The sequence below is a fragment of the Hipposideros armiger genome, unplaced genomic scaffold (assembly GCF_001890085.2).
Source record: "Hipposideros armiger isolate ML-2016 unplaced genomic scaffold, ASM189008v1 scaffold_82, whole genome shotgun sequence".
Lineage (NCBI taxonomy): Eukaryota > Metazoa > Chordata > Mammalia > Chiroptera > Hipposideridae > Hipposideros > Hipposideros armiger.
Genome location: NW_017731432.1, coordinates 727,851 through 749,809, shown reverse-complemented (window position 1 = coordinate 749,809; position 21,959 = coordinate 727,851). Strand labels below are relative to the sequence as shown.

The 21,959-nt window shown below is 49.6% G+C and overlaps 1 protein-coding gene across 11 annotated transcripts in view; it reads right to left on the bottom strand.

The window, feature by feature from the left end:
• Nucleotides 1-10,680: 10,680 nt before the first annotated feature.
• NFYC (nuclear transcription factor Y subunit gamma) overlaps nt 10,681-21,959 on the bottom strand; it is a 66,160-nt gene continuing 54,881 nt past the window's right edge. For 10 of the 11 annotated variants that reach the window (XM_019643759.1, XM_019643764.1, XM_019643768.1 and 7 more), the window contains 4 exons: nt 19,026-19,184; nt 15,685-15,792; nt 12,862-12,921; nt 10,681-11,890 (listed from right to left, as the gene is read on the bottom strand). In XM_019643759.1, the coding sequence (XP_019499304.1) occupies nt 11,459-11,890; nt 12,862-12,921; nt 15,685-15,792; nt 19,026-19,184 (759 nt within the window). In that variant the 3' untranslated portion in view covers nt 10,681-11,458. The remainder of the gene's footprint in view (nt 11,891-12,861; nt 12,922-15,684; nt 15,793-19,025; nt 19,185-21,959) is intronic. The other variant, XM_019643769.1, reaches the window with a different exon arrangement.

Sequence of the window (21,959 nt, the reverse complement as noted above, 5' to 3'; positions counted from 1 at the left end):
TCTAGCGCCCATTGAAAAAGGGGGCAGTCATACCCCTATAGTTCCTAGAATTTTCTCAGGTCGGATGAGGGTGGGACAGAGCATCTCCCAGAAACAGAGAGGACAAGAGAATTAGGCACCCCAGCAGATGAGAGGTGCGGGAGGGGAACCCGGGGAATTTCTTTCCCTCTATATCAGCGAGCGAGAGAGCGGGGCGGAGGGAGGGGACGCTCGGCGGGCCAGGGCGCACCGGCCGCGCGGGCCGCCCAGTCTGTGCCGCCGGGACCTGATCGCTTGGCGGCGGGCCCGGGGCAGCTCGCGGGGCCGGGAGGCTGGCGGTGGGCAAGGGGCGTGCACAGCTGCCAGGGGCTGTATGGACCCTGTGTGGTTGTGGCTGGGACCCCTCGTGTGTGGTGGTGGAAAGTGGGGCGTGGAGTGTGGAGTTGTGGCGGCAGTCGCGGTTGGGACACGCGTCGTGTGTGTGGAGTTTGGGTGTGAGTGGATCCAGAATTGTCTGCTGTGTGTGCAGAGTGGGTGGCTATGGACTTCCAGGTAGAGACTGAGTCAGTGAAGGTGTGGGTCCTGGGTCCAATGCGATGGGTGTGAAGATGGGCGTGCAGAGCCCAGCCCGCTGGATGGTGGTGGTGTAAGCGATGAGGTGTGCCTTTGCGCGTTGTGCAGGATGTGGAAAGTGTGCCAGTGAGCGGCCCCTACCTGCAAGGCCTGGTGCCCAAGCGCTGCCGAGTTGTGTCAGTGTGTGTAGTAGCACAGTGTATCTCAGGTGTGTCTGTTTTTCCTCTCATCCACGCCCACCTCTGAGCTTCTCCATGATGGGGGTAGGCCACCCAGCCCCAAATAAGAGTCCTCTGATCAAGGTTCAGCCTGAACTGCTCCCTTGCCTTGACCCCAGGTCAGGGAACTAGGTGCAGGGCACATGGGTGCTGGGAGGTGAGCTCTGAGCCAGCGTGGGGGCTGGACAGTCCCTTCCCCAGAGGCCCACAGAATCCCGCCCAGTAAGGGGGAGACTTTCTCCCACCTCATTCCCTCTCCAGCTGGAAAGTTCTTGGTGCCTGGCCATCTCTCTCTAACTGTAGGGGGCGGCCCTTTCGTTCCCTTTAGCCCTCTCCGCCCTGCACAGAGCGGTAATTTGGGTTTTACGATCCATCTTCCCTCTTGCCCTGCCCAAAGCTTGAGCCACATCAGCCGCTCGCTCCGCAGGCCCTGCCCCAGGGTGAAGCGCTTCCGCAGCAAACTCTTCTCGTTCCTCCGGGAGGATCTCGGGGGACGGAGCGGAGCGGGAGGGGCGGAGGAGGGGGCGGGAAGGCGAACTCGATTCTCAGCTGTCAGCAAAGGCAGCATTGATCTGCTGAGCGCCAGTGGGGGAGGAAGGCAGGCAAAGCTGCGGGCGGACAGGGAGGGGGCTGCAGGGACCTGGAGGGTCCCCAAGCTGGGCTTGGCAGTCAGAGCACACTCCTACTTCCACACTGACCCTTTTCCCTTTTCCCCCTGCATACCAGGGGGTGCCTTATGGGGTCTGACCTGAATCTCTCCTGCTGCTCCTGGCCCCAGGTGCGCCCAGGGCCAGAGCCTGGTGCCCCTGGGCAATTTATGCCCCATCCTCACCCGTAACTGAGGAGGGCTTCTGGACCCCAGGGACCAGCCATGGATGCAGCCTGAGCTAGGTTAACCCATCCGCTCCCTGTGGGCTGAAGCTAGCACACACACACCCCCCCATATGTGGCATTGCCCTCCAAACTCTATGGGACTGCCTCTCTGAGCCTTGTCCATCAAGTGTCCCCGGGGGTGGGACTAAGGACTGGGGACCTGAATGGTAGGAAGAAAAGCAGTTGCAAGAAGCCTATGGGTGTTTCTTGGGGTCTTTTTGAGGCTCTTCTTCTATGGCAGAAATGGCACTTGAGACCATGTCGCCTTTGTCCACGCCCGGAATATCTGAAATTGGGTCTGTTCTCACAAGTCTGATCTTCCACTTTAGCATCATCTCTCCCCCCGCCCCCCACCTCCCTTCCCATTGGAGAGACTGAAAAAGTTCCCGCTTCTCCTTGTGAGTAACCCTCACTGCAGGGAGAGGGCCTCTCGTCATCTTTCCCAGCTCCAGATTACCCCCCTCAAAGGCAGCAGAAAGAGGAGAGAGACTGTGGTTGCAGCTAGAGGGATGGAAGTTAGATATCAGGAAAGACTTTCATGGGGCACAGTGGCCTGTTTCTCCTGCAGGTGTATGTGTCATGGAGGGTCAGGCCCCCTGCTTTGTGGAAAGACAGGGAATTCTTCCCAAGGGGTGAGGGGAATGTGGAAGCTGGTCTAGGAGGAGGCCCTAAGCAAAGTTTAGTTGTGTGTGTGTGTGTGTGTGTGTGTGTGTGTCTGAGAAGAGGAGAAAATCTGGTTCAGAGAGGATGGACAGGTGGCCACTTTGAGGATCACCCGGCTGCCTTCCTGCCCCCATCCGGATTCCCAGGACATGACTGAGAGGATGAACTTTCCTCACTGCAGCCTTTAGTGACTAAGACACTTTTCTGAGCAAACAGCTGCCTCAGGCTCTCTCAGGCGGCCTCTCCACTGGAGGGGGTGGGGGGCGCTGTGGTTTCCCACCCTCCTCCCGCCCTCCCTCGGTCTCACCTGTTCCCTTCGCCCCACCCTCAGCAGCTTCCTTCCCAGTCCCAGCCCCCACTTCTTTCCCTGGTAACACTGCCCCAGTGTCTCCGCCCTGCCCAGACTCACGCCCTGTCCCACCTGGGCAAGTCCCTTCCCACCTCTGGGCTTCACTTTCCCCATCTGTACAACAAGAAGGGGGCAGCGCTCCAGGATCTCCTGTAATTCATCACTGTCACCATCATCCATCAATGGAGGAAGTATATTGATTGAGAAGAAGGGTAGGGAGGGAGAGAGATCCCATTTGCGGAGCACCAACTGTGTACCAGGCCCTGCCTCTTCGGGACTGAGAGCAACCCTTTGCATGCAAGAAAGCTGAGGCTCAGAGGATCAGGGACTCACCTAAAGATACACAGCCAAGGGGTGACCCTAGAATTGTCTGCGACCTGTCCTCTCCCCTGGCCCGCACCTACCTACTGTGCATAGGGTCCTGGGACCAGTGCTATGGGCTGAGGGGGAACCATCGATGACCCAATCCTTGTTCTTTGGGACTCACTCCTGCCAGGGGCAGAGACTCCAAGGTCTGAGAGAGTTGAGGTCTGCAAGTGGCTGGGACTAGGAGCCTGGGTTCAAGCCTGTCACTGACTCCCAGTGTCAGGTCAACCAAGGGCTCAGATTGCTTTCTTGGAGTGGGAAGGTGTGGTTTAAGCCAGCGGTTTTCAGACTTTATTAGCATAGGAATACTTTCTTCAGACAGAGTGGTAAGGTAGCACCCCAGCATGTAAAAAGCATTCAATCAGAGGTGCTCTGATTGCACTGGGGTGAGCAGGCCAGGGTTCCACCCACCAGACCTCCTCCTCCCTTCCCTCACCCCAGAAACCCCTGGGTTTTCTTACAGCTCTTAGGGTTACTAGTGGTCAGACAAGGGAGACATCTCCACAAGCAATGGCAGAGGGAACCTTTCTGGGGACGGAGGTGAGGAAGACTTCGAGAGGTACAGAGAAGCACAGCCAATACTGCCTGTAGCTACCATTAAGGAGGCCCATGCTAAATGCTAAATCTCATGCAGGGTGCTTTATCTGCATTGTCGATTTTAGCATCCCAGAAACCTGTGAGCTAATACTGTTCGCACCCCCATTTTATAGACAAGGAGACCGAGGCTCAATGAGGAGACTTTAGCTAGTGTAGCTCTTGACCCCTGTGCTGTAGCGCGTGTGTAGGCAGGTAGGGTGTGGGGCTGAGACGTTACAGAGCACAGGGGAGGAAGAGCAAGCTTGGCAAGGGGGGGTCCAAGGAGCCTTGAATGCAAAGCTGAAGGGTCCACTTTGGCCTGATAGGAACCAGGGAGCCTGGGCAGGTGGCAGAGACTGGGGCTCTGTAGGAGAGAGCTCAGCTGGGTGGAGTGGAAAGCACCAGCGCCCAGGAAGGTGGGCAGGACCAGGGGCAGAAACAGCACCGAGCTTCAAGGAATGACTGGGCTTCCTGGCTCTGTCTTTGGATTAGCTGGTGACCTTGGGCAAGTCACTCCACCTCTGCCCGACCTTACCCAGCTGCCAGGAAGAAGGCATGGAAAAGCCACGATCATGCAGGGAGCTGTACAAATGTGAAGCGTTGATCTCTTCAGGTGTGTGTTTGGGTGGAGAAGGAGAATGTTGTGCCTGGTCATCCAGCTCGTCTCAATGTGGAAAGGCTTCCTAGGAGGCGGGGATTAGAGCAGAGATCACTCATGGAGTGATAGCATCCCATATGTTATTCACCTCTAGGGGTTCACCTCCATTGACAGCAGCAGGAGGAAGTGTGAGAGAAAGATATGGGCTGCTTCCTTCTCCCAATGAAGCCAGAGAGGACAAGAGAATTAGGCACCCCAGCAGATGAGAGGTGCGGGAGGGGAACCCGGGGAATTTCTTTCCCTCTATATCTGGACATGCCACTGAGCTCTCCCCAGCCCAGACCACGCAGGCCTGCTTGGCCAGTCAGCTCTGAGCCACAGGAAGTGGGGAGGGAGCCATGTTGCTGAGCTCAGCGAAAGTGAACCCCCATTGATCCTTAGGGCTGGAGGGGGGCCCACAAGGAGGAGACACTGAGGGAGAAGGGGATGTGCAAATGAAGGTCAAAGCCATCTCTTCTTGCGCTGCTCTGCTCCTCCTCTGCCTTCAGGATTCTCCCTCCTTGATCGCAACTCCTGACGACCATGCAGGAGGCAACGGTGCTGTGGTCCTGCTGGTAGGCTCCATGCTCTCAACGAGAGCCACTGCGGCAGTGGGTTGTTTGGAAAATGAGGAGGAAGAACTTTTCTGAGTTGCTGAGTGTGCACTGAAACAAAGCTTCCCTGTTCCTCACTTCCCTGGTAGGAGAAACATGGGTGAGGGCTCAGGGAGGGAGATGATGCGAATAGGAGGGACTGCAGATAAGTGGCAGGGAAGAAGGTTCAGAAAAGGGGTGAGACTTGATAAAGGAGGTAGGGGTTCAAGGAAGATAATGGGGGCTCAGAAGGGAGGCTAGGGGCTCCGTGACAAGGCTGGGAGGCCCAGAGAGTGGGACTTCCAGGTCAAACTTGATCAAATACTTATAGAAGTCCCTTCTCCTTAAAATAATAGCTATGCAAGATAAATACTGGATTATTAAACCACCACCATCACAACAACAACAACAACATATCCAAGCTCAAAAGCAAGAATGTGAAATCTCTAAGGGCCAGAAATGAGAGGGAATTCCATTGGTGAGCAGGAGTTGGAGCTGTACCCCTGAGGAGGGGTTCAGCATTCCAGTAGGATGTGGAGTGTATTTATAGGGCCCACTGGTGGGCAGGGGCTATAGTAGACTCCCTGCTTAGAGCTGGGTCTGGGAAAGTGCTGTCTTCCATAAACAAAACTAAAATATCTCTGCCTGCTAGCTACCTGGCCTTGGCTTTGGGTAGGAAGAGTTGCCATATGAGTACAATACCTCAAGCCAGTCCACACGGGGTGTGGGCTCAGGACTTGATATTCACACCATGTAAAAGTCCCAAGCCAAGACAGTAATATAAGAGCGAGTTTGGGGTTGGTGCACTTCCTCATGGCTCGGGTAGATACAACTGAGAAACCATCACTTAGGGTAGCCTCCATATCCCAGGGCACCGTCAGGAAAATATGCTAAAAATAACTATCTCAAGAATAAACTGCACAACATATAACAAGAAGTACAATATCTTGGGAGACAACTCTCTCATGGGAGAATTCAGACTTAAAGACCTAGAGATAATAGAGAAACCTGAAAGGAAGTTTAATACAGTTAAAACCTTCAAGAAGATGAAGGAATGGTATCTATAAAACCAGAACAGAAAGGTAGCAAAGAAAAACATGTAGCAGATATGGAAAGAATTATCTAGAAATTTTAGAAATAAAAACAAAAATCACTGACATTAGTGTCTAATGTAAAATCAGGTGGGTTAGTAAATACAGCGAAAGAGAGAATTAGTGAATTAGAAGTTAAACCTGAGGAAGTCCTCCAGAATGAATGAAAAGCAGAACAATGAGATTAAACATATGAAAAAAAAGAGATGTAGAAGATTGAATGAGGAACTCCAGCATAAATATTATTAGTTCCAGGAAAAGATACTGGAAAGAGTGTCTAAGTTCTTTCCAGAAATAATACGTGGATTTCTAGATTTAAAAGGCCCAAAGACGCCTAGTAAGACATCTTTAAAAACAAAACAAAACTACATCAAGACACCTTGTAGCCAAAGTGTAGAATAGCAAAGATAAAATGGAAATTCTAAAAGCCACCAGAGAGAAAAAGATAGCCTATCTACAAAGGTCCAATAATTGAATTGACAGTACGCTTCTCATCAGCAACAACAGATGCCAAAAGACAACAGAATAGCATCTTCAGAGTGCTGAGGGCAAATAATTGTGACTCTAGAATTCCATACATTGCCAAGCCATTATTTAAATAAAAAACAAAATAAAGACATTTTGACACGTACAAGATCTTAGAAAGCTTCTGTCACACACATAGCTTCACCGAAAGAGAGAGGCACAGAGGCTTGGGGGAGGGACTGGGAGCTGGAGAGCTGATGGGGCTCAGTGGAGGGCCAGGGCTGCAGGGAGAGCTGGGTTCTGTTTCGGACCTCTCCTCAGCACCAGCTAGCCGGAGGAGCCCAGCCCAGCCTGGCTCAGCTGGAGCCCAGCTCAGGTTCTCCCCTCCTGAGTGCCAGCCTTGCTGTCCTCCTATCCCCTCTTCCTGGGCTGCGGTAGTGGCTCAGCACACAAGCTAGAGGGTGATGCTGCCAGCCCAGCTCAGGGGGCCTTGAGGAGGCCACACCCAAGTTGCTCATGTGACCAAGCACTTGACCTCCGCCCTCGAGTCCTCTCCTCCTGAGAGGTCAGATGCCACCTTACAGAGGCCTTTGGATGGCTAGAGAGGTGGGACAAAGGCTAGGTCCCGACCCAGGAGTTGGGGATGAGGGCTCTCATTTTCTGTAGGAAAAACAAAAATATCGTAAACAGAGGGAATGAGACCAATGGGGCTGAGCCAGTGGGGACAGAAGGCTCCTTGAAGCATTGGTTGTACTCAATCAGCTGGTGCCCTTGCGTAATTTCTTAACCTCTTTGACCCTCAGTTTTTCATGTATAAAATGGGGAGAATACCTACTTAATGAGGATGTGAAGATGAAATGAGATAATCCATTTAGGCACTAAGCTTTAGATGTATTTCCCTACACAGAAATTTCTTAAAAGAATAATCTCCATCCAATACCCCTCCCTAGCATATTATCAGTGCTCCATAAAAAACCGTGAACAAGAAAAAAGCAACAGTGAGAGCAGAAGTGGGGGGATGTGTGCAGTGTTGGAGGGCCTGTCTGCAGGGAAGGGTTCAATTCGTTCACTTACTCATCAGTTACTGATATTCTCTTGGTGCCAGGCCCTGCGCAGGGCTCAGGCGGTGCAGAGATGGACCATCTGTAAGGAAGACGGCCAACCAGAAAGTTCTCACAGAGTGACAGGGGGTCTTTCCAGGGTCTAACTTGTCTTGTGTTTATCGTCTCTCTCTCCCATTCCCTCTCCCACCTCTTCCGCCAACCCAATATAAGCTTCATGATAGCATGAACCTTGCCTGGCTTGTTTTCAGCTGTCTTCACAATGTCTAAAACAATGTCTGACACACAGAAAGTGCCAAATATTTGCTGAATGACTGTGTATTTGAGCACTAATAATAGAGGCTAAGTTGCTATGGGAGCATCAAAGAGGTCTTCGCTAAGTCTGCTCCAGAAATTAGAGGTTTTTCAGCAAGGGCCATTAAATTGGGCCTTGATGGATGTATAGGAGATCAATAAGTGAAAAAGGAAATAAAAGGACATTCCAGGCATTGGGGCCAGTACATTCTGAAAACATGGGAGTAAGTTTAGGGACCAGTGAGTAATGGAGTGTGGCAGGAGCATAGAGTACAGGAGAGGAGAGTGGAAAGACACAAAGCTGGGGGAAGAGAAGACCTTGAATGAACTTGGGCTATCAGAAAGTCCTTGTTAAAATCTAACTACCTACCCTGATCTAATACTCTAGAGAGGGTATTAGGTCAGCCCTCACTGTTGCCCTAGGGAGGCCCCTCCCTTCAAAAGTTAAGGGTCTTAACAGGAAGGGGCCAAGGATCTAGCGCCCATTGAAAAAGGGGGCAGTCATACCCCTATAGTTCCTAGAATTTTCTCAGGTCGGATGAGGGTGGGACAGAGCATCTCCCAGAAACTTGGGTGCGTGCTACATGCTGCCCCCTTGTGGCCTCAGCAGAATTGAGCAGCAAGGAGGCCAGCCAGGTGGTCTGTTGGTAATCCCAGGGGCCTCTAGAATCCTGCATCAGCCTCTGGGAATTAGCCCAACCACCAGCTGTCCACAGACTAGATCCAATTGCTTTATTTATTCCAAATATACTCAAGGCTGAGCCAATGAGTTTGAGAAGGTAGAGAGTCTACCTTTAGTAAAGCCTTGTTCTTACACACACACACACACACACACACACACACACACACACACACACACACACACACACACACACACACACACACACACACACACACACACACCTTTGGCCAGAAAGCAACTGTGTGTGCATAGGGGGTCAAGAGACCAGTGTTTTGGTTTGTCCACCCCTATTCATGGAGTGACCTTGGGAAAGTCACTGCATTTCGCTGGGCCTCCTAAGTCTCCATCTGCAACACAGGGATCACAATCCCTCTTCCTGTCTCTCCTGCAGGGTCACCGTGAAGATCATCGTCAGGACGAATGCCGCAAGTGCTAGGAAAAATGTTTAAAGAGTGCTCCGGATGTAAGGGGATCGTGCTGGGTATTAGATAGGGGCTCTCTTGGGCTGCACCGAAGTGTTTGTTTACACCCAGATGGGCCCTGCTGGCGGGGAAATTTAAAGGGAACGTGCTCAGCAAGGAAGCTGCTTGCCAATCACAACTGATCGAAACATCCCCAAATTAGAATGGAAGTCTATGGGGAAAATGGGGACCCATTGACTGGCCTGCGTTTCCAGTTAGGCTTGGATGTTCAGGAGTCAAAGAGCAGCAAGGTGGGACAAGTGCAGTAGCCTCAACATGGGGGTTTAGCCAGGAAATGAAATAGCTGAGCCTGTTTCTGCCTTTTCTCTGAGGCCAGTGACCCTTCTGTGCACTTGAGTTCACTTTCTTTCTTGCATTCTCTCCACATGGGGCTGGGCACACAGCTATCAGTGACTGCTTGCATGTCTCACTGAACGTGTCTGGGTACAGGACAGATAACCCCCTTCAGAGAAAAGTCCAGAGCTAGAATGAAGAAAACTGGACAGAGGAGGAGGAGGGGTGGCACTGAACTTGGGAGTCAGATGCCTGTGGGGCTGCTCCAGACTCATCGGGGCAGACCTACCGACTTCTCATGGTGATCGTATGTTTCACCTACCCTGACGACACTGGAGGGGTACCATGTATCCCAAACCTTAAATCTAGTAAAATCTTTGCTTTTGCCAAAGAATGTTATTTTTCTTCCTTTTATAGTGTGAATCTCTTAACCTGGTCCCAGCCGTTTTTGTTTGGTGGCCAGGAAGCCCAGGATGAAATGTGAAACCTAATTCTAACAACTATATAGGTCTTTACAGCCAGAACACTAATTTTCTATGAGCCTGATTTCCTACTCGATTATATTCTTCCCAGTTCTAATTTATCATATTTTATTTCATTGTGTATGTTTTCAACGCAAATCATCCTAATTTTTCTTGTGGAATAAGGTGGAGTACACTCAGGTAAATGACTGAAAATGAAATAGATGACACAGATGTCCGAGTACGCACCATGGTTGACAGCAGGGGCTATTTGGTTAAGGGCATCAAGGTCAGACTTGAAATCATCTAATATTAAAGCCTCTTCCCCATCCTCGCCCCATACCTTGAGACAGTACTAAAGAAAAGGGAGTTGCCCAAAGTTTTATGGCATATTACCGTCAGAGAAGAAATTCCTACTTTTCTCTGATCTTTCCATGACCACAGGCCTCATTCTAGTTGCGAGGATGGATGGCATGGTGAAGGTAAGGAAGAGGGCTCCCCACCGGCCCGTGTAGCCCATGAAGTGGAATGCTCTTTCACTCTTCCTGCATCAATAGGATACAGGACCTGGCTGTAGACCCCTTCTGATCTGCTGGCTGACAAAGGGCTTAGGCTGCCTTCCATGGCAGAGGCCACTAGGCATGGCCACAGCAGGCAACTCAGAGTGCCAGCCTGTGCCAAGGCAGGACTGGGGGGATTTATCTGGGTCCTCGTTTGAAGGATAGAGACAGCTTTCTCCATGACAGATGCACTCTTGACCCTCAACCAATCAGGACACAGCTGAACCTGGCCCATGTATGGGAGTCCAGAAAGCAAGGCAGGCAGGCACCTCTCGAGCAGCAAATAGATTCTGAAGCTCATTTTTAAAATCAGCTGAAGACCTCAGTTTGAATCAGATATGTAACGTAAGTTCCCTTAGCTTTTTTTCACAAGGGTCTCCCTCCTTCTCAGACACTCAACCCGAGGGCAAACCAACCTTTCCAAGCCTTTCCCAAGCAAAGTGGCCCCATGAATGCCCCCAGACACAGAAACATAGACTCTGAGTTATCTAAAATGAGGTTTTATTGCATATCATGCAGTTTGAAGTCCATGCAGCAAAGGAGACTAGCACAATTTTTTATGCATTTAAAAAATAAAATAAAAAATGGGGAGTTAGGGTAAACGCACAAAGTTCTAGTCTCCTTGGGTCCCTGGGAGAGTAGGGTTTGGGAATGAAACCATCCACTCTCCACAGCGTATGAGTTCGTCTCTTAAATGCAAGGAATGTTTCCATGGCCTCTGGATGCAAATACACAGAGCTCTGGGCAAGAGCGGGGACAAGGGGAGAGGACCGCTAATGAGCAGCAGCTACACGCATTCACCTAATTTAATCTGAGGGCAGAAAAGGCGTCCAATCCTGGGGGCAGCAGCTGCTCCAAGACTTAGGAGATAATATACACCTGTGAGATTTGTTCCTAAAAAGTAGTGGCGGTAAGAACCAAAAAAAGGAAAACAAAAGAAATATTTCTTCACACTCTTCAAGAAAATGCCATAAATATGTTATTTAATATTTTCATTTCAAAGCATTGATTGGATACACAGCTCAACATACGGAAATATTGATTCCTTGGAGAAAAAAAAGGAAAACAAGGAAATAAAAAAATGTTGCATCTTTCTGTTGGAGAATCTTGGCCCCCAGGCGTGGGGGGAAGTGCACCAGTGTCCTAGCCTGCAGGAGGCGCTGAGGTCGGCCGGGTCCTCTGGGGAGGGACGCTGTGCCCATTGCCAGGGGCTGTATGGCAAAAATTGTGTTGGGTGTCCTTGGCCTCGCCAGCTCAGGCCCTCAGTCTCCGGTCACCTGGGGGGCCTGCCCGTCGGAGGGCTGGTTGGCTGACTGGATGAACATGGGCTGGGCGAGGTCCTGGCCAGCAGGCATGGTGACTTGCTGGATCTGGTAGAGCTGCTGCGAGGGGTGGAGAGGAGAGAGTGAGGTCACCCCTGGGAGAGGGGCATGCAGCTCCCTATGGGCCTCAAGTTCGTTGGGGGCCCCAGACACCTCAACCACCACCCACTGCAAGGCGTCCGAGGGAGGAGGGGATGTGGAGCTCTGCTGGGGGTGGGAGCAGCAGACACAGGAGGCACCAGCTTGGTGTGGGGGTGTGTGTGTAGTGGGCGGGGAAGAGGTGCAGGGAGTTGCATTTCCTGTGGCTTTCACTTCTCTGGGCTCTGCCTCTCCCGTTAGCTCAGAGCCTGGAGCTTGCTGCACGCTGTTCCTCTGTGACAAACACAAGCAATTCGAACCACTGTACCAGCAGCTTGGAAGTCAGCATTTCCCCAACTCTCAGTACTCCTCACTGGCGGGGGCAGGAGGATGACCCCTCCTCCTTTCCTCAGAACCTCTGGCTCATACGAAGGCTACTCTGAACCTGCATGTCCTACGCGGGCCCTGCTGAGGAGGCTGCCTGGGATGACACGCTTCCTACAGCCAAGACCCGCGAGGGGTGAAGTAGATGCTCACAAAGCTACTATGGAAGAGCAGGGCCAACTGGACACCGAGTTTCTCAGGTGCCCCCAAAAGAGACCAAAAGCCAAGACCTCCTGCCACAGCAGCCCCAACACGTGAGCCCGGCAGAGAGGTGGGTGAAGCCAGAGGTGGGTGATGCAGCTCCTGTCCCTTTAGGGCAGCACAGAGCACAAGCCCAGGTATGTCGTCCTGTCATGTCCTCAGGGGCGTCTGGGACCATGGTGTAAGGGGAAGGAAGAGGGAAAGGGAAGACTCCTTCCTCATGTGGGTTTCGAATTACTGAATTCCAGGTCCTGAGAGAGGCTGAGAGATCACACATTCTCTGCATATCAACTAATTCATGCTATTACAAAGCAGCAGGGCTTAGAGTAAAACTAGTCCGAGAGAGGGAAACAGGAGACCGTTCTAGTCCTGGCTCTGCAACGAACAGCTGAGTGAGCATGGACAAGGCACTTCCCATCTCTAGGGCTCAGTTTACTCATCTGTAGAATGGGGATTTGGGCTATAAAATGTCCAAGATTATGTTCAGCTCCCACAAGTCTATAAATCTAAAAGACAGGCACCCTGATTTAAAGACTGTACTTGTTTTAACAGTTTCTGTCCACTCATTGTTAACAGAAGATGGGACAGCTGCCCTAGCCACCCAAACCCACAGATGTCATCCATTACCCGCCCCCTGCCCACTTCTTACCCTCTGCCCCTGCCCAGGCTGGGTAGCCTACCTGCCCATCTGTGAACTGGCTGAACTGCTGCTGTCCTTGCTGGACCTCTGTCTGTGTGATCTGGAAGAATCAAAATGGTAGAGAAGGCAGGTGAGCTGAGGGGCTGCTCCACCGGCCCACCACCCAGGACAGGTCATGAAGATAAAACAAGATAATGCATATAAAGTGCCCAGAATGAGGCCTGGCACAGAACAGGTGCTTGATTAGTAGCAGGAAAGCAAGGGTCCCTCCCCACCCCCTAACACTGAAGGCTATTTAGAGCTGGCACCACACACAGGACCCCGGAGCACGTTAACATACAACTTCTATAATCATCTCTCTTAATGGCCACCTAGGCCCCCACACCCTCACCAGTCTTTCCAGGGCCTGAGGCTCAAATCAAACAAAACACCTAGCTCCTAGGTGCTGACATGAGAGGGCACAACGTTTACCGTTTAGGCAGAAACCCCAAGTCTTTCAGCTAATGAAGGCGGATCGCAAAACACTGGGCGAAGTGGTGAGTGGTCCCTTTCATTCTTGGAAGGTGGGCTCCAAACCAAACCCGTATCACCCAGATTATCTGACTGGAATATGAAACACCCTGGCGAGCAGGTGGCCTTGGCCCTAGAAGCCCTCGTGGCAAACCTATGAAGTACTTTTTCCGATAGTGGCCACGTGCAGCCCTCCGGGCCAAGGGCGGGGTGGGCGAGGCGGAGGGGTGGGGAAACAAGGAAAATACTTATCACATGCACTTAAAATCTTATGCGTGGATTTTAAAATAAATTTACTGACATGTAGAACTGCATTATATAATGCCAGCTGCTAGAGACAGCTTGGTGGGCTAGAAAGAAAGCAAGCATGCTTGTGCGCATACATGTATCTATGGAACATTTGACTAGTAACGTCCTCTGTGCACCGTCTCCTGGAATCATTACAGCCAACCTGCAAGGTAAGGACTGGCCTCTCGAGTGTCCTCACAACAGCCAAAAACAACCCATCAGGTCCACCCACGCGGCTAAGAGGAGCAAGAAGGCACAGGCGTGAAAGGGCCTCGTAAAGATTTCTTACTATTGTTTCTTGTTGGGGATCTTTCTCCTCCAACCAGTCTCTAAGCTGCTTGAGGGCAGGAGCTAAGTTTTGCCTTTATACCGCCCAGTGCAAAGTAAGTATTCAAGAAATGTCTGCAGAATAATGAATGATCACGAGAAACATGGAAAATATTCCTCATCGCTGAGGTTAACTGTGCCCTGAGGCCGGCAGGATTCCCTTCACATCAGCTGAGAAGAAAATTTCATTTGCCTTTAAATTCCATTTCCATATTATTTATTCAACAGTCATTCAACAAACATTTACTGAGCACCTCGGTGCGAGCTGTCACAATCACACTCTGTCGTTACATAGACGCTGGCTGCCTGCAGGTGCCGCTTCCTGCTTCTTCCCCTCCTCTCTGTACACCCAGCTCGCCCCCTTTCTGGCTTTAGTTTGTGGTTCCAAAACTGATCTCTGGGAAGCCTTCTCATTTCCTCCCGCACCCATGGCATAAACACTTTTTGGATCGAAGGTTAGAATCTTTTCTTAAAAAAGAGAAAGGGGTAACTATGGGTGTGACCAATCTTGAGGTATGATTCCATGTCAGGTGAGCCCCAAAGAAATTAGGGTAAAGCCCAAGTCCTTCAGTGAGCCTTTCATGATCCCCGAGACAAAACAGAAACACTCATAGATACAGAGAACAAGCTGATGGTGGCCAGATGGAAGGGGGGCTTGGGGAGCCGAGTGAAAAAGGTGAAAGCCTTCAGAAGTACAAACTGGTAGTTACAAAACAGTCAGGGGATGTAAAGGACAGCATAGGGAATACAGTCAATAATATTAGAATAACTATGTACAGTGTGAAGTGGGTACCAGGCTAGTCAGGATATCACTTCTTAAATTATATAAATGTCTACCACTATAATGTATACCTGAAATTAATATAAAATAATACTGAATGTCAACTATAATTGAAAATAAAACAATTAAAAATTAAATGGAAATAACGGTTAAAAAACAACCAAAAAACACAAAAACTAAAAAACACAAAACCAATCCCAGAGACTATAGGGTACTTGGAAGCCTTGCTTTTGGCTCATTCCTCCTGTTTTCCCAAATGAGCTCTTTGGAGACCTGCTCTACAAACTCAGCTCTGTCACCACTGTCAATAGATACATCATCAGAAATGCAACTGGGCCAGACAGGTCCAGCTCTTAAACGATCGCTGCTTTTTTTGGGTCTGAGGCAAAAGAATGCATTAACAACCCTCCCCTTGACCGGCATCCCTTATCCCCTGCAAATGATGCTCTAGTTCCCCCAAGCCCAGGGAGGCAGCCCCCTCACTGCCCGTGGCTCACAGCTTTCAACATACTAGGACATGAAAGGAAACGAGGGGACAATCTCTGCGTAGGGATGCATAAGGAGGTGGGGACAAAGTCTAAGCAAGCTTTCCAGAGGGCACAGGAGGTGCCAGAACACAACCACTATTCAGGTTTAAAGACAGAAGCTCAGCTTGACGATAAGGCCATCTGTCAAAAGGCTTCCTCTGGTCAGACATGCGTGCGCACACACCAGGCTTTCCTAAGCATCCTTGAGACTTCTCTGCCTTGCATTCCTTTGTCCCCCAAGAACAAGATGGTAAGAGACACACTTTTAATACAATCCTCCAAAAAACCCCACCTGTCCCTTAGGGTGCAGGACAGATGTGCAGGGTGTGGAGGTGGCTCTTGCTGAAGGAGAAGGTGGTGCATGAGTTATGTGCTGAGCACTCCTTTCCAGCCAGATGCCAAGTGAATCCCGCATCTCTGGGGCACATACCTGTTGAGCATTGGTGGCAAGCGTCTGGATCTGTCCCTGCACAACCTGGGTGCCTGATACCGGCTGGGCTAAGCGGATGTACTGCAGCTGGCCGGCGTTCAGCTGCACCTGGGGCGGGGGCAGAGACAAACACCACAGGAGATTTAGTGCAACCTCACACAGGCGAACTTTTTAGGACCAGAGATGGTGACTGTCCCCGACCCCACTGAGCCCTCCAGAGACGCCTACCCTGAAAAGTTCCTTTTTCACAGAGGTCAAAACAAGCACAACCATAACATCCCCACACGCAAGTCACACAACACCAAAGAGGGTATGTGCCCTGAATGGCCTCTGGAAAAATTCCCAGAGGATCTTGTCACATATGTGAAAACAGCATGGCTGCACCGTCAGCATTCCCTGGCTCTTAGCTGTTTGCTTGGTTTGTCTTAGGATTTTATTCTAAAGGCTGTCTGACATTATCCGAATGCTGCACGTTCAGTGTGGGCCTTTCCTCCATCTCCACGCTTCACCCCAGTTCCCGGAAATGCTGATCTAATGTGAGAAGAGCTCCAGTGTCTGCCAGGAGCCCAAAGCAGGCGGCCATTGCTCCGCACCACAGCCCTAGTGCTGCCCAGCTCCATGCTGCATGTCTTGGAAGAAAAAGCTGGCCTGCTTTCCTCTCTCTGTCCCCAGGAGCCAGGACCAATGGGGGTCTGTGGGACTTTCAGGATCCTTGGTGTTCAGCACTAGCATCTGGCCAAACACCTCCCAAGAGGAAGCTGAATCAATAAACCTTTTACAGAAAACCCCATCATGGGAAACCAAAGCTACAAAAATGCCCTTAGAGTCCCTCATGCTTCAGATTAAGTCTCAGATAATACAATAATACCATATGCTGCATTTAATTGTGTGCTAAAAGCCTTAACTCAGACTCTTAACGCTCCGCTCCGTGTACCATGAGCGTTTTAGTGCTCTATGTGAGGAGAGGACCAGGGCGGTTACATCCTAAGAGGAACTGTGGCCCCGTCAGCAGAGACCTGCAGACATTCGCGCTTGGCATCTGGGGGATGAAATCTGCCCCCAGGGCACGGGCAGGTTTGGTCTATCTGGGGGCCCAGGCACCACCCTCCCTGGCTGTCCAGCCTCTGTGGGAAGGGTGAGCTTCTGGAGGCGAACAGGCAAGTCACACCTCTTTGTCCAGGAGCAAATGTTCCCCTTGCCACGAAGAGCTAACGTCACCACAGGAATTTTACTTCCATGAGGGAAATGCTGAGAGGAGGAAGCCGAACACCTGAGCGCAGTGTTAAATCATACTGCTTCTCTGAAGCTGCTGGCCTCAAAGAGTATTGGAACCACCGAGAAAGACCAATCCTGAAGTTCTTGCTAGACCATTCCAGAATTGTCCGCTTAAGGAAAGATGGAGGGCCACAAAATCTAACCCTGCTAAGAATCTGGTTCAAAGGCGATGCGGCACGGTATTGTGACCTGTAGTCATTTATTTCCTGAGAATATGCCAAGAGCTGCTGCTGGGAAGTCGTGATGCAAAGCCTCAACTCCCCACCTCAATCACATGTGGCAGCTTCCAGGCAATAAGGTTAAGATGCTTGGGGGGATGCAGGCAGCTGGGCGAGGCTGAAACTGACGGTATCTGGTCCCAGGAGTCACCAGAACTCCAACCAAGGCACATGGGATGAAAGACTAAAGCTTCGTCCCAGGAATGGGGGAAGGTGTACTGACAGCCACAGGGATTTTCCATTTCCCAGCTGGGAAGAGCTCTCTGCAGAAACTCAAATGTGACTGAAAAGCTGTGAGCTAAATAGTTCCAAGCAGTTCTTAGAAGCAAGAAGCACTTCTTTTAGGCTTAGGTTTAGACATCTGGTGATACTGTCCCTTAGTACTCTACGAGAACAGATCCGGGGGTCCTCACAGCTTTTTTATGTTAGCTACAGAGCAAATAAGCCTACCACTTGGGCTTTCAAGAGAAGCAGAGCTTCCTTCCTGAAGGCCGTTACTACGCAAACATTCTGATGTGCTCAGAGATGCAGACTCCTGCAGAAGGTATCTGAGAACAGTGGAGACAAGGTTCTGGATTCTACAACAAATTTTCTGTGCTAAAGCTCTGCCTCAGAGTTACCACAAAGTGGGAACTCTTCTCTGGCTTAAAAGAAACTTGTTTTGGTGCCTTCACATGAACGAAAACCATTCAAGAGAGGTCTTGGGGTTGATAGCTGAAACAGTGAGATGAGGGACCTGGAATTGATGGAGTGTGAGTGTGAGAGAGAGAGAGAGAGAGACAGACAGAGAGAGCGCATGCGCGCAAGCGCTTCACTTTCCTAAACTTTCTCTTGGCCTATTACTCTGATAATAAGAACACTTCCAAAAACTATTGAGGATACTCTTTGAGCTTTTTCCAGAGAGGAAGTGGTTAATCAAGTCCAAGTGAATTTCTATATCGGCCTACATTTCATTCACAATAGGAAGGGCAAGGGACAGGAAATAGAAGGACTGCCCCATGTCACTCACTTTCCACATTTTTTGGTGGCAAGATGACCAATGTATAGATGGCAAGTATTAAGACAAGGACATTTTTTACAAGAGACCCAGTACAAGTGAAAAAGCCAACCAATCTGAGGAAAGAAATCCCTCAAGGCACACAGGAAGCAGCAGTCCACAGTGAAGGAATGGGTAAGTTAAATGAAAGCCAAAAATACACTTTGCTGCAGGCTCCCCTGGGAACTGACTCATGAATATGCAACAAGTGTATTTATGGCTTTCCCTACACACCGCCCCCTTATTCTCTGCTAATCAAAAGACAGGACTGCCTCCCAGGGCCTTTGGGCCTAGGCATGGAATAGTGGTTACAAGGATTTCTCTGTATAGGTCAGGTGAGGGGAAATCAAGAGGAGCTGCCCCTGGTGGTGAACCTGAACCTGGTTAAAGGAAAGCAGTGAGTACACAGTGAAGCGAGCTGTGGTCTGGGGTAATGGGAGACAGGTTAAAAAAAACAATGTATGTACATATGTGTATTACATGCATATGCACACACATACGCACAAAATATACACACATACATATACACACACACACAAAATATATACATATGCACACACGTATACGCAATATTTTATACAGAGGGTGCCCCCCAAAAAATGTATACACATGTTAAGAAATGAAACCTGTATTAAAATTGTAATAATATATACTGATAACAAAAGATGAATCCAAGTCATGTGCATACATTTGTTCCCGCACCCCTGGTATATACATGTGTCTGTATTCAGATGGGAACGTCTCTGAGCATGTCCTGTTGCCATGTGAGCACAGTGCCGTGCACACCTCGGGGCAGGACAGGCCAGGCTTACCGGGATCTGCTGGATCTCCCCCGTGTTCGTGATGATCTGCTGCATCACCTGCATGGTCTGTCCAGTGCTGCTCTGGGCCTGCTGGGCTTGACCCTGCGGCTGGGCCTGGACTATCTGCACCTGCTGACCTTCTCCAACCTGCATGGTCACTGGTGTGCTCTGGAAAGAAGAGTCATGAGGGAGGTGACTGGGCTCCGGTGCAGAGCCAGTAAGTGGGCTCCCCAAGGGGTTACTAATGAGCCGTCAACTAGGAGCAAACCCTCTCCATGAATGCCTGACCTGATCGTAACACTAATAATAATTCCCCACCTACAGAGTCCTTTGGTTAGAGCACGGCTAAAGCTGTTACCCTCCAAAATAAAAGAGAGGAAAGCCAAACAGATTTTTAGACTCATGGTACAGAATATTTGCCTGGGCCCTAAATATTTCCATGCTTCAAATGAAATGCTGCAACTTTTCACAGCCGTTTCAATGATAATAAAGCACATATGATACAGAGGAATGGAGAGCAACCAAGACAGTTCACTTGAGAAATGGCCTAAGTCAAGTCTGGAGCAGATAAATTTGGAGGGCGAATTAAATGGAAGGCGGGGTCAGTATGAATTTATAAATTTCAGGATTCTGGGCTCCTTTGTAGGCTTGTAAGACACTGGAAGGAAAATAAAGTGCACAATGATTTTCACCCCCATTCAGGCAGCAGAGCGACTCCAGCCCACACCGGTCAGTCAGCTGATCACAGCAAGGCTGCCACGGGCGAGGCAAACAGGTTAACACACTGTGGACATCGGCAACTGTTAAGGCCTGGATCTTAACTGAGGCTACCACTAAGTAACAGAATTTAATAAAGCAAGAATTTTAACTTTCTAGAAAAAGATATCTCAGATTTAAGAAATTTCTGTCTAATGTATATGGCTTGGCAGAGTCCATGTCTCACACACACTTGGTGGATTGTAGTCCTATGAAACGTACTCCTTTCAGAGACGGTAAAGACTTGAACTGTCAAAAGGATCAGTTAGTCATTTCTTCAGATCTCAAAACTTAACTTTAGCCGTAGATGTGGCCTTTACAGCATAGCTTGCTCATCTGGTGGTGGTGGTGGGAGGTGGAGGGTGGTGGTGGGGACTGGTGGTGAGTGATGGGGGGAGAGGTTAAGAAGAGGGTAGAGCCTTTTAAACTACACCTATCCCCCGCAAGCCCCCTGATTTAGATCTCTCTCCCCCCTTCAATAAGAGTACTCGGTGAGTCTCAATGAATCATGGGCTTCAATCGATACTGCTATTCTGATGCTCTTACATTCTGATGGCATAGGTCTATTATGCATCTAAAGTTACAAGGGAAGGGGATGTATTCTGGGAACTACATATGAGATTCAAGGGATTACAAGGTACGGAGAAATTACTATCAACTGGAGGAGGATGGGGAAGAAATGACAGAGGGACCTATGTAAAAATACATGCTGTGGGCTAGGACAACAGGAAACAGCTGTTCTCATACCACGATTTTCAACTCGGCCTATTCCCCAACCTCCAGAAATAAGTTTTCAATTTTATGACAGAAAACACAAGATTCACTTTGTCAAAATAGGCTTTCCTTCCAACTTAGCATGTATTCTGTCCTGCAAAGGATATCTGCACTCAACTTGAAATAACCATTACTACAGGGGCCCAAGGAGGTGTCACACAGCACAAGGCCACCCTGAACCAGCAAGACAGTGAAACGATAGCCGGAAGGAACCAACTTCACCATCCTTACAAACCTTATCAGCTCCAACCTGAGCAAGTCTGGAGGGGCAGAGAAAAGGATAGATGAAATTCTTGCTGACTTAAAAAAAAAAGCATACTGCCAACTCATCACTGTACTCTATCAACTCAATTTTCCTGAGAGGGTTTCCAAAGTATTTCTAAATCATTTCAGGAAAATGAGGGCTTGTGTTAGCATGGCAGCTGTCAAATCACGTATGGTGTGCCCTGCTGTCGGGGCACAACAGCCATGAGCTTCTTAGGATGATCAGCCAATCGGGGCCAGCCCTTGGCAGACTCCTTGAAGTTTGCTCTGTAAAGGGATAGACTTTGGCAGGTAAAGCTCTCACCACTGCAGAGGCACAAGCATGAGCCAAAGAAGGTCCCTTAGGCAGCACGGTGCAGTGAACTCCTTGAGGCAGGTGCTGGGCTGCAATCATCTTTGAACCCCTCCTGCCTAGCATGGTATGTGGCAAAGACCAAGCACTCAATAAGTTTCTGTTATATGGATTAAAAAAACCCAGCAGGGAATAAATTTTAAAATCATAATTAATATTTAGATCTACCTCCACCCCTATTTTTTTTTTTTCTTCTAGGTAAACCCAGCTCCTTACTAGAATACACAAGGCTGCCTAGGATGTGTCTTCTATCTTTTCAGGCTGGCCTAGATGTTCCCCTACGCTGGCTGCACCCTCACCACTCCCTGTGCTGCTTCTCACCTCCAAGCCTTTGCTCGTGCTCAGCCCTCTACTGGGAAGCCCTCCTTCCCTCTCTGATTCATTTCCATTATTCCCTCTGAGACTCTGTTATTTCTTTCAGGAAACCTTCTCTGACATCCTCTCCTACCACCTCCCTCACATCTTGGTTAGGTACCCCTTTTGAAGTGCTCCCATAATACCCTCCATACAATCCTAAGAATATCTTAGTATAATCTTTATACTAAGGCAGTATAATCTTTAAGTATTTGTGGCCCTCACTAGATTGTGAATTCTTAAAAATAGGGCTTGTTTTATTCATGCTTGTATCCCCGACATATGGCATAGGACTTTATCTACAGAAGATGATCAAGTTTGATGAATAAATAAATTAATGACTGACAGGGAATTTTGATTCAGGGCTCAGAAAATAGAGTTCTCTGCAGCCACTTATCATGATCCCCAACAAATGTGAACGTTACGGCTCTCACAACAATTTA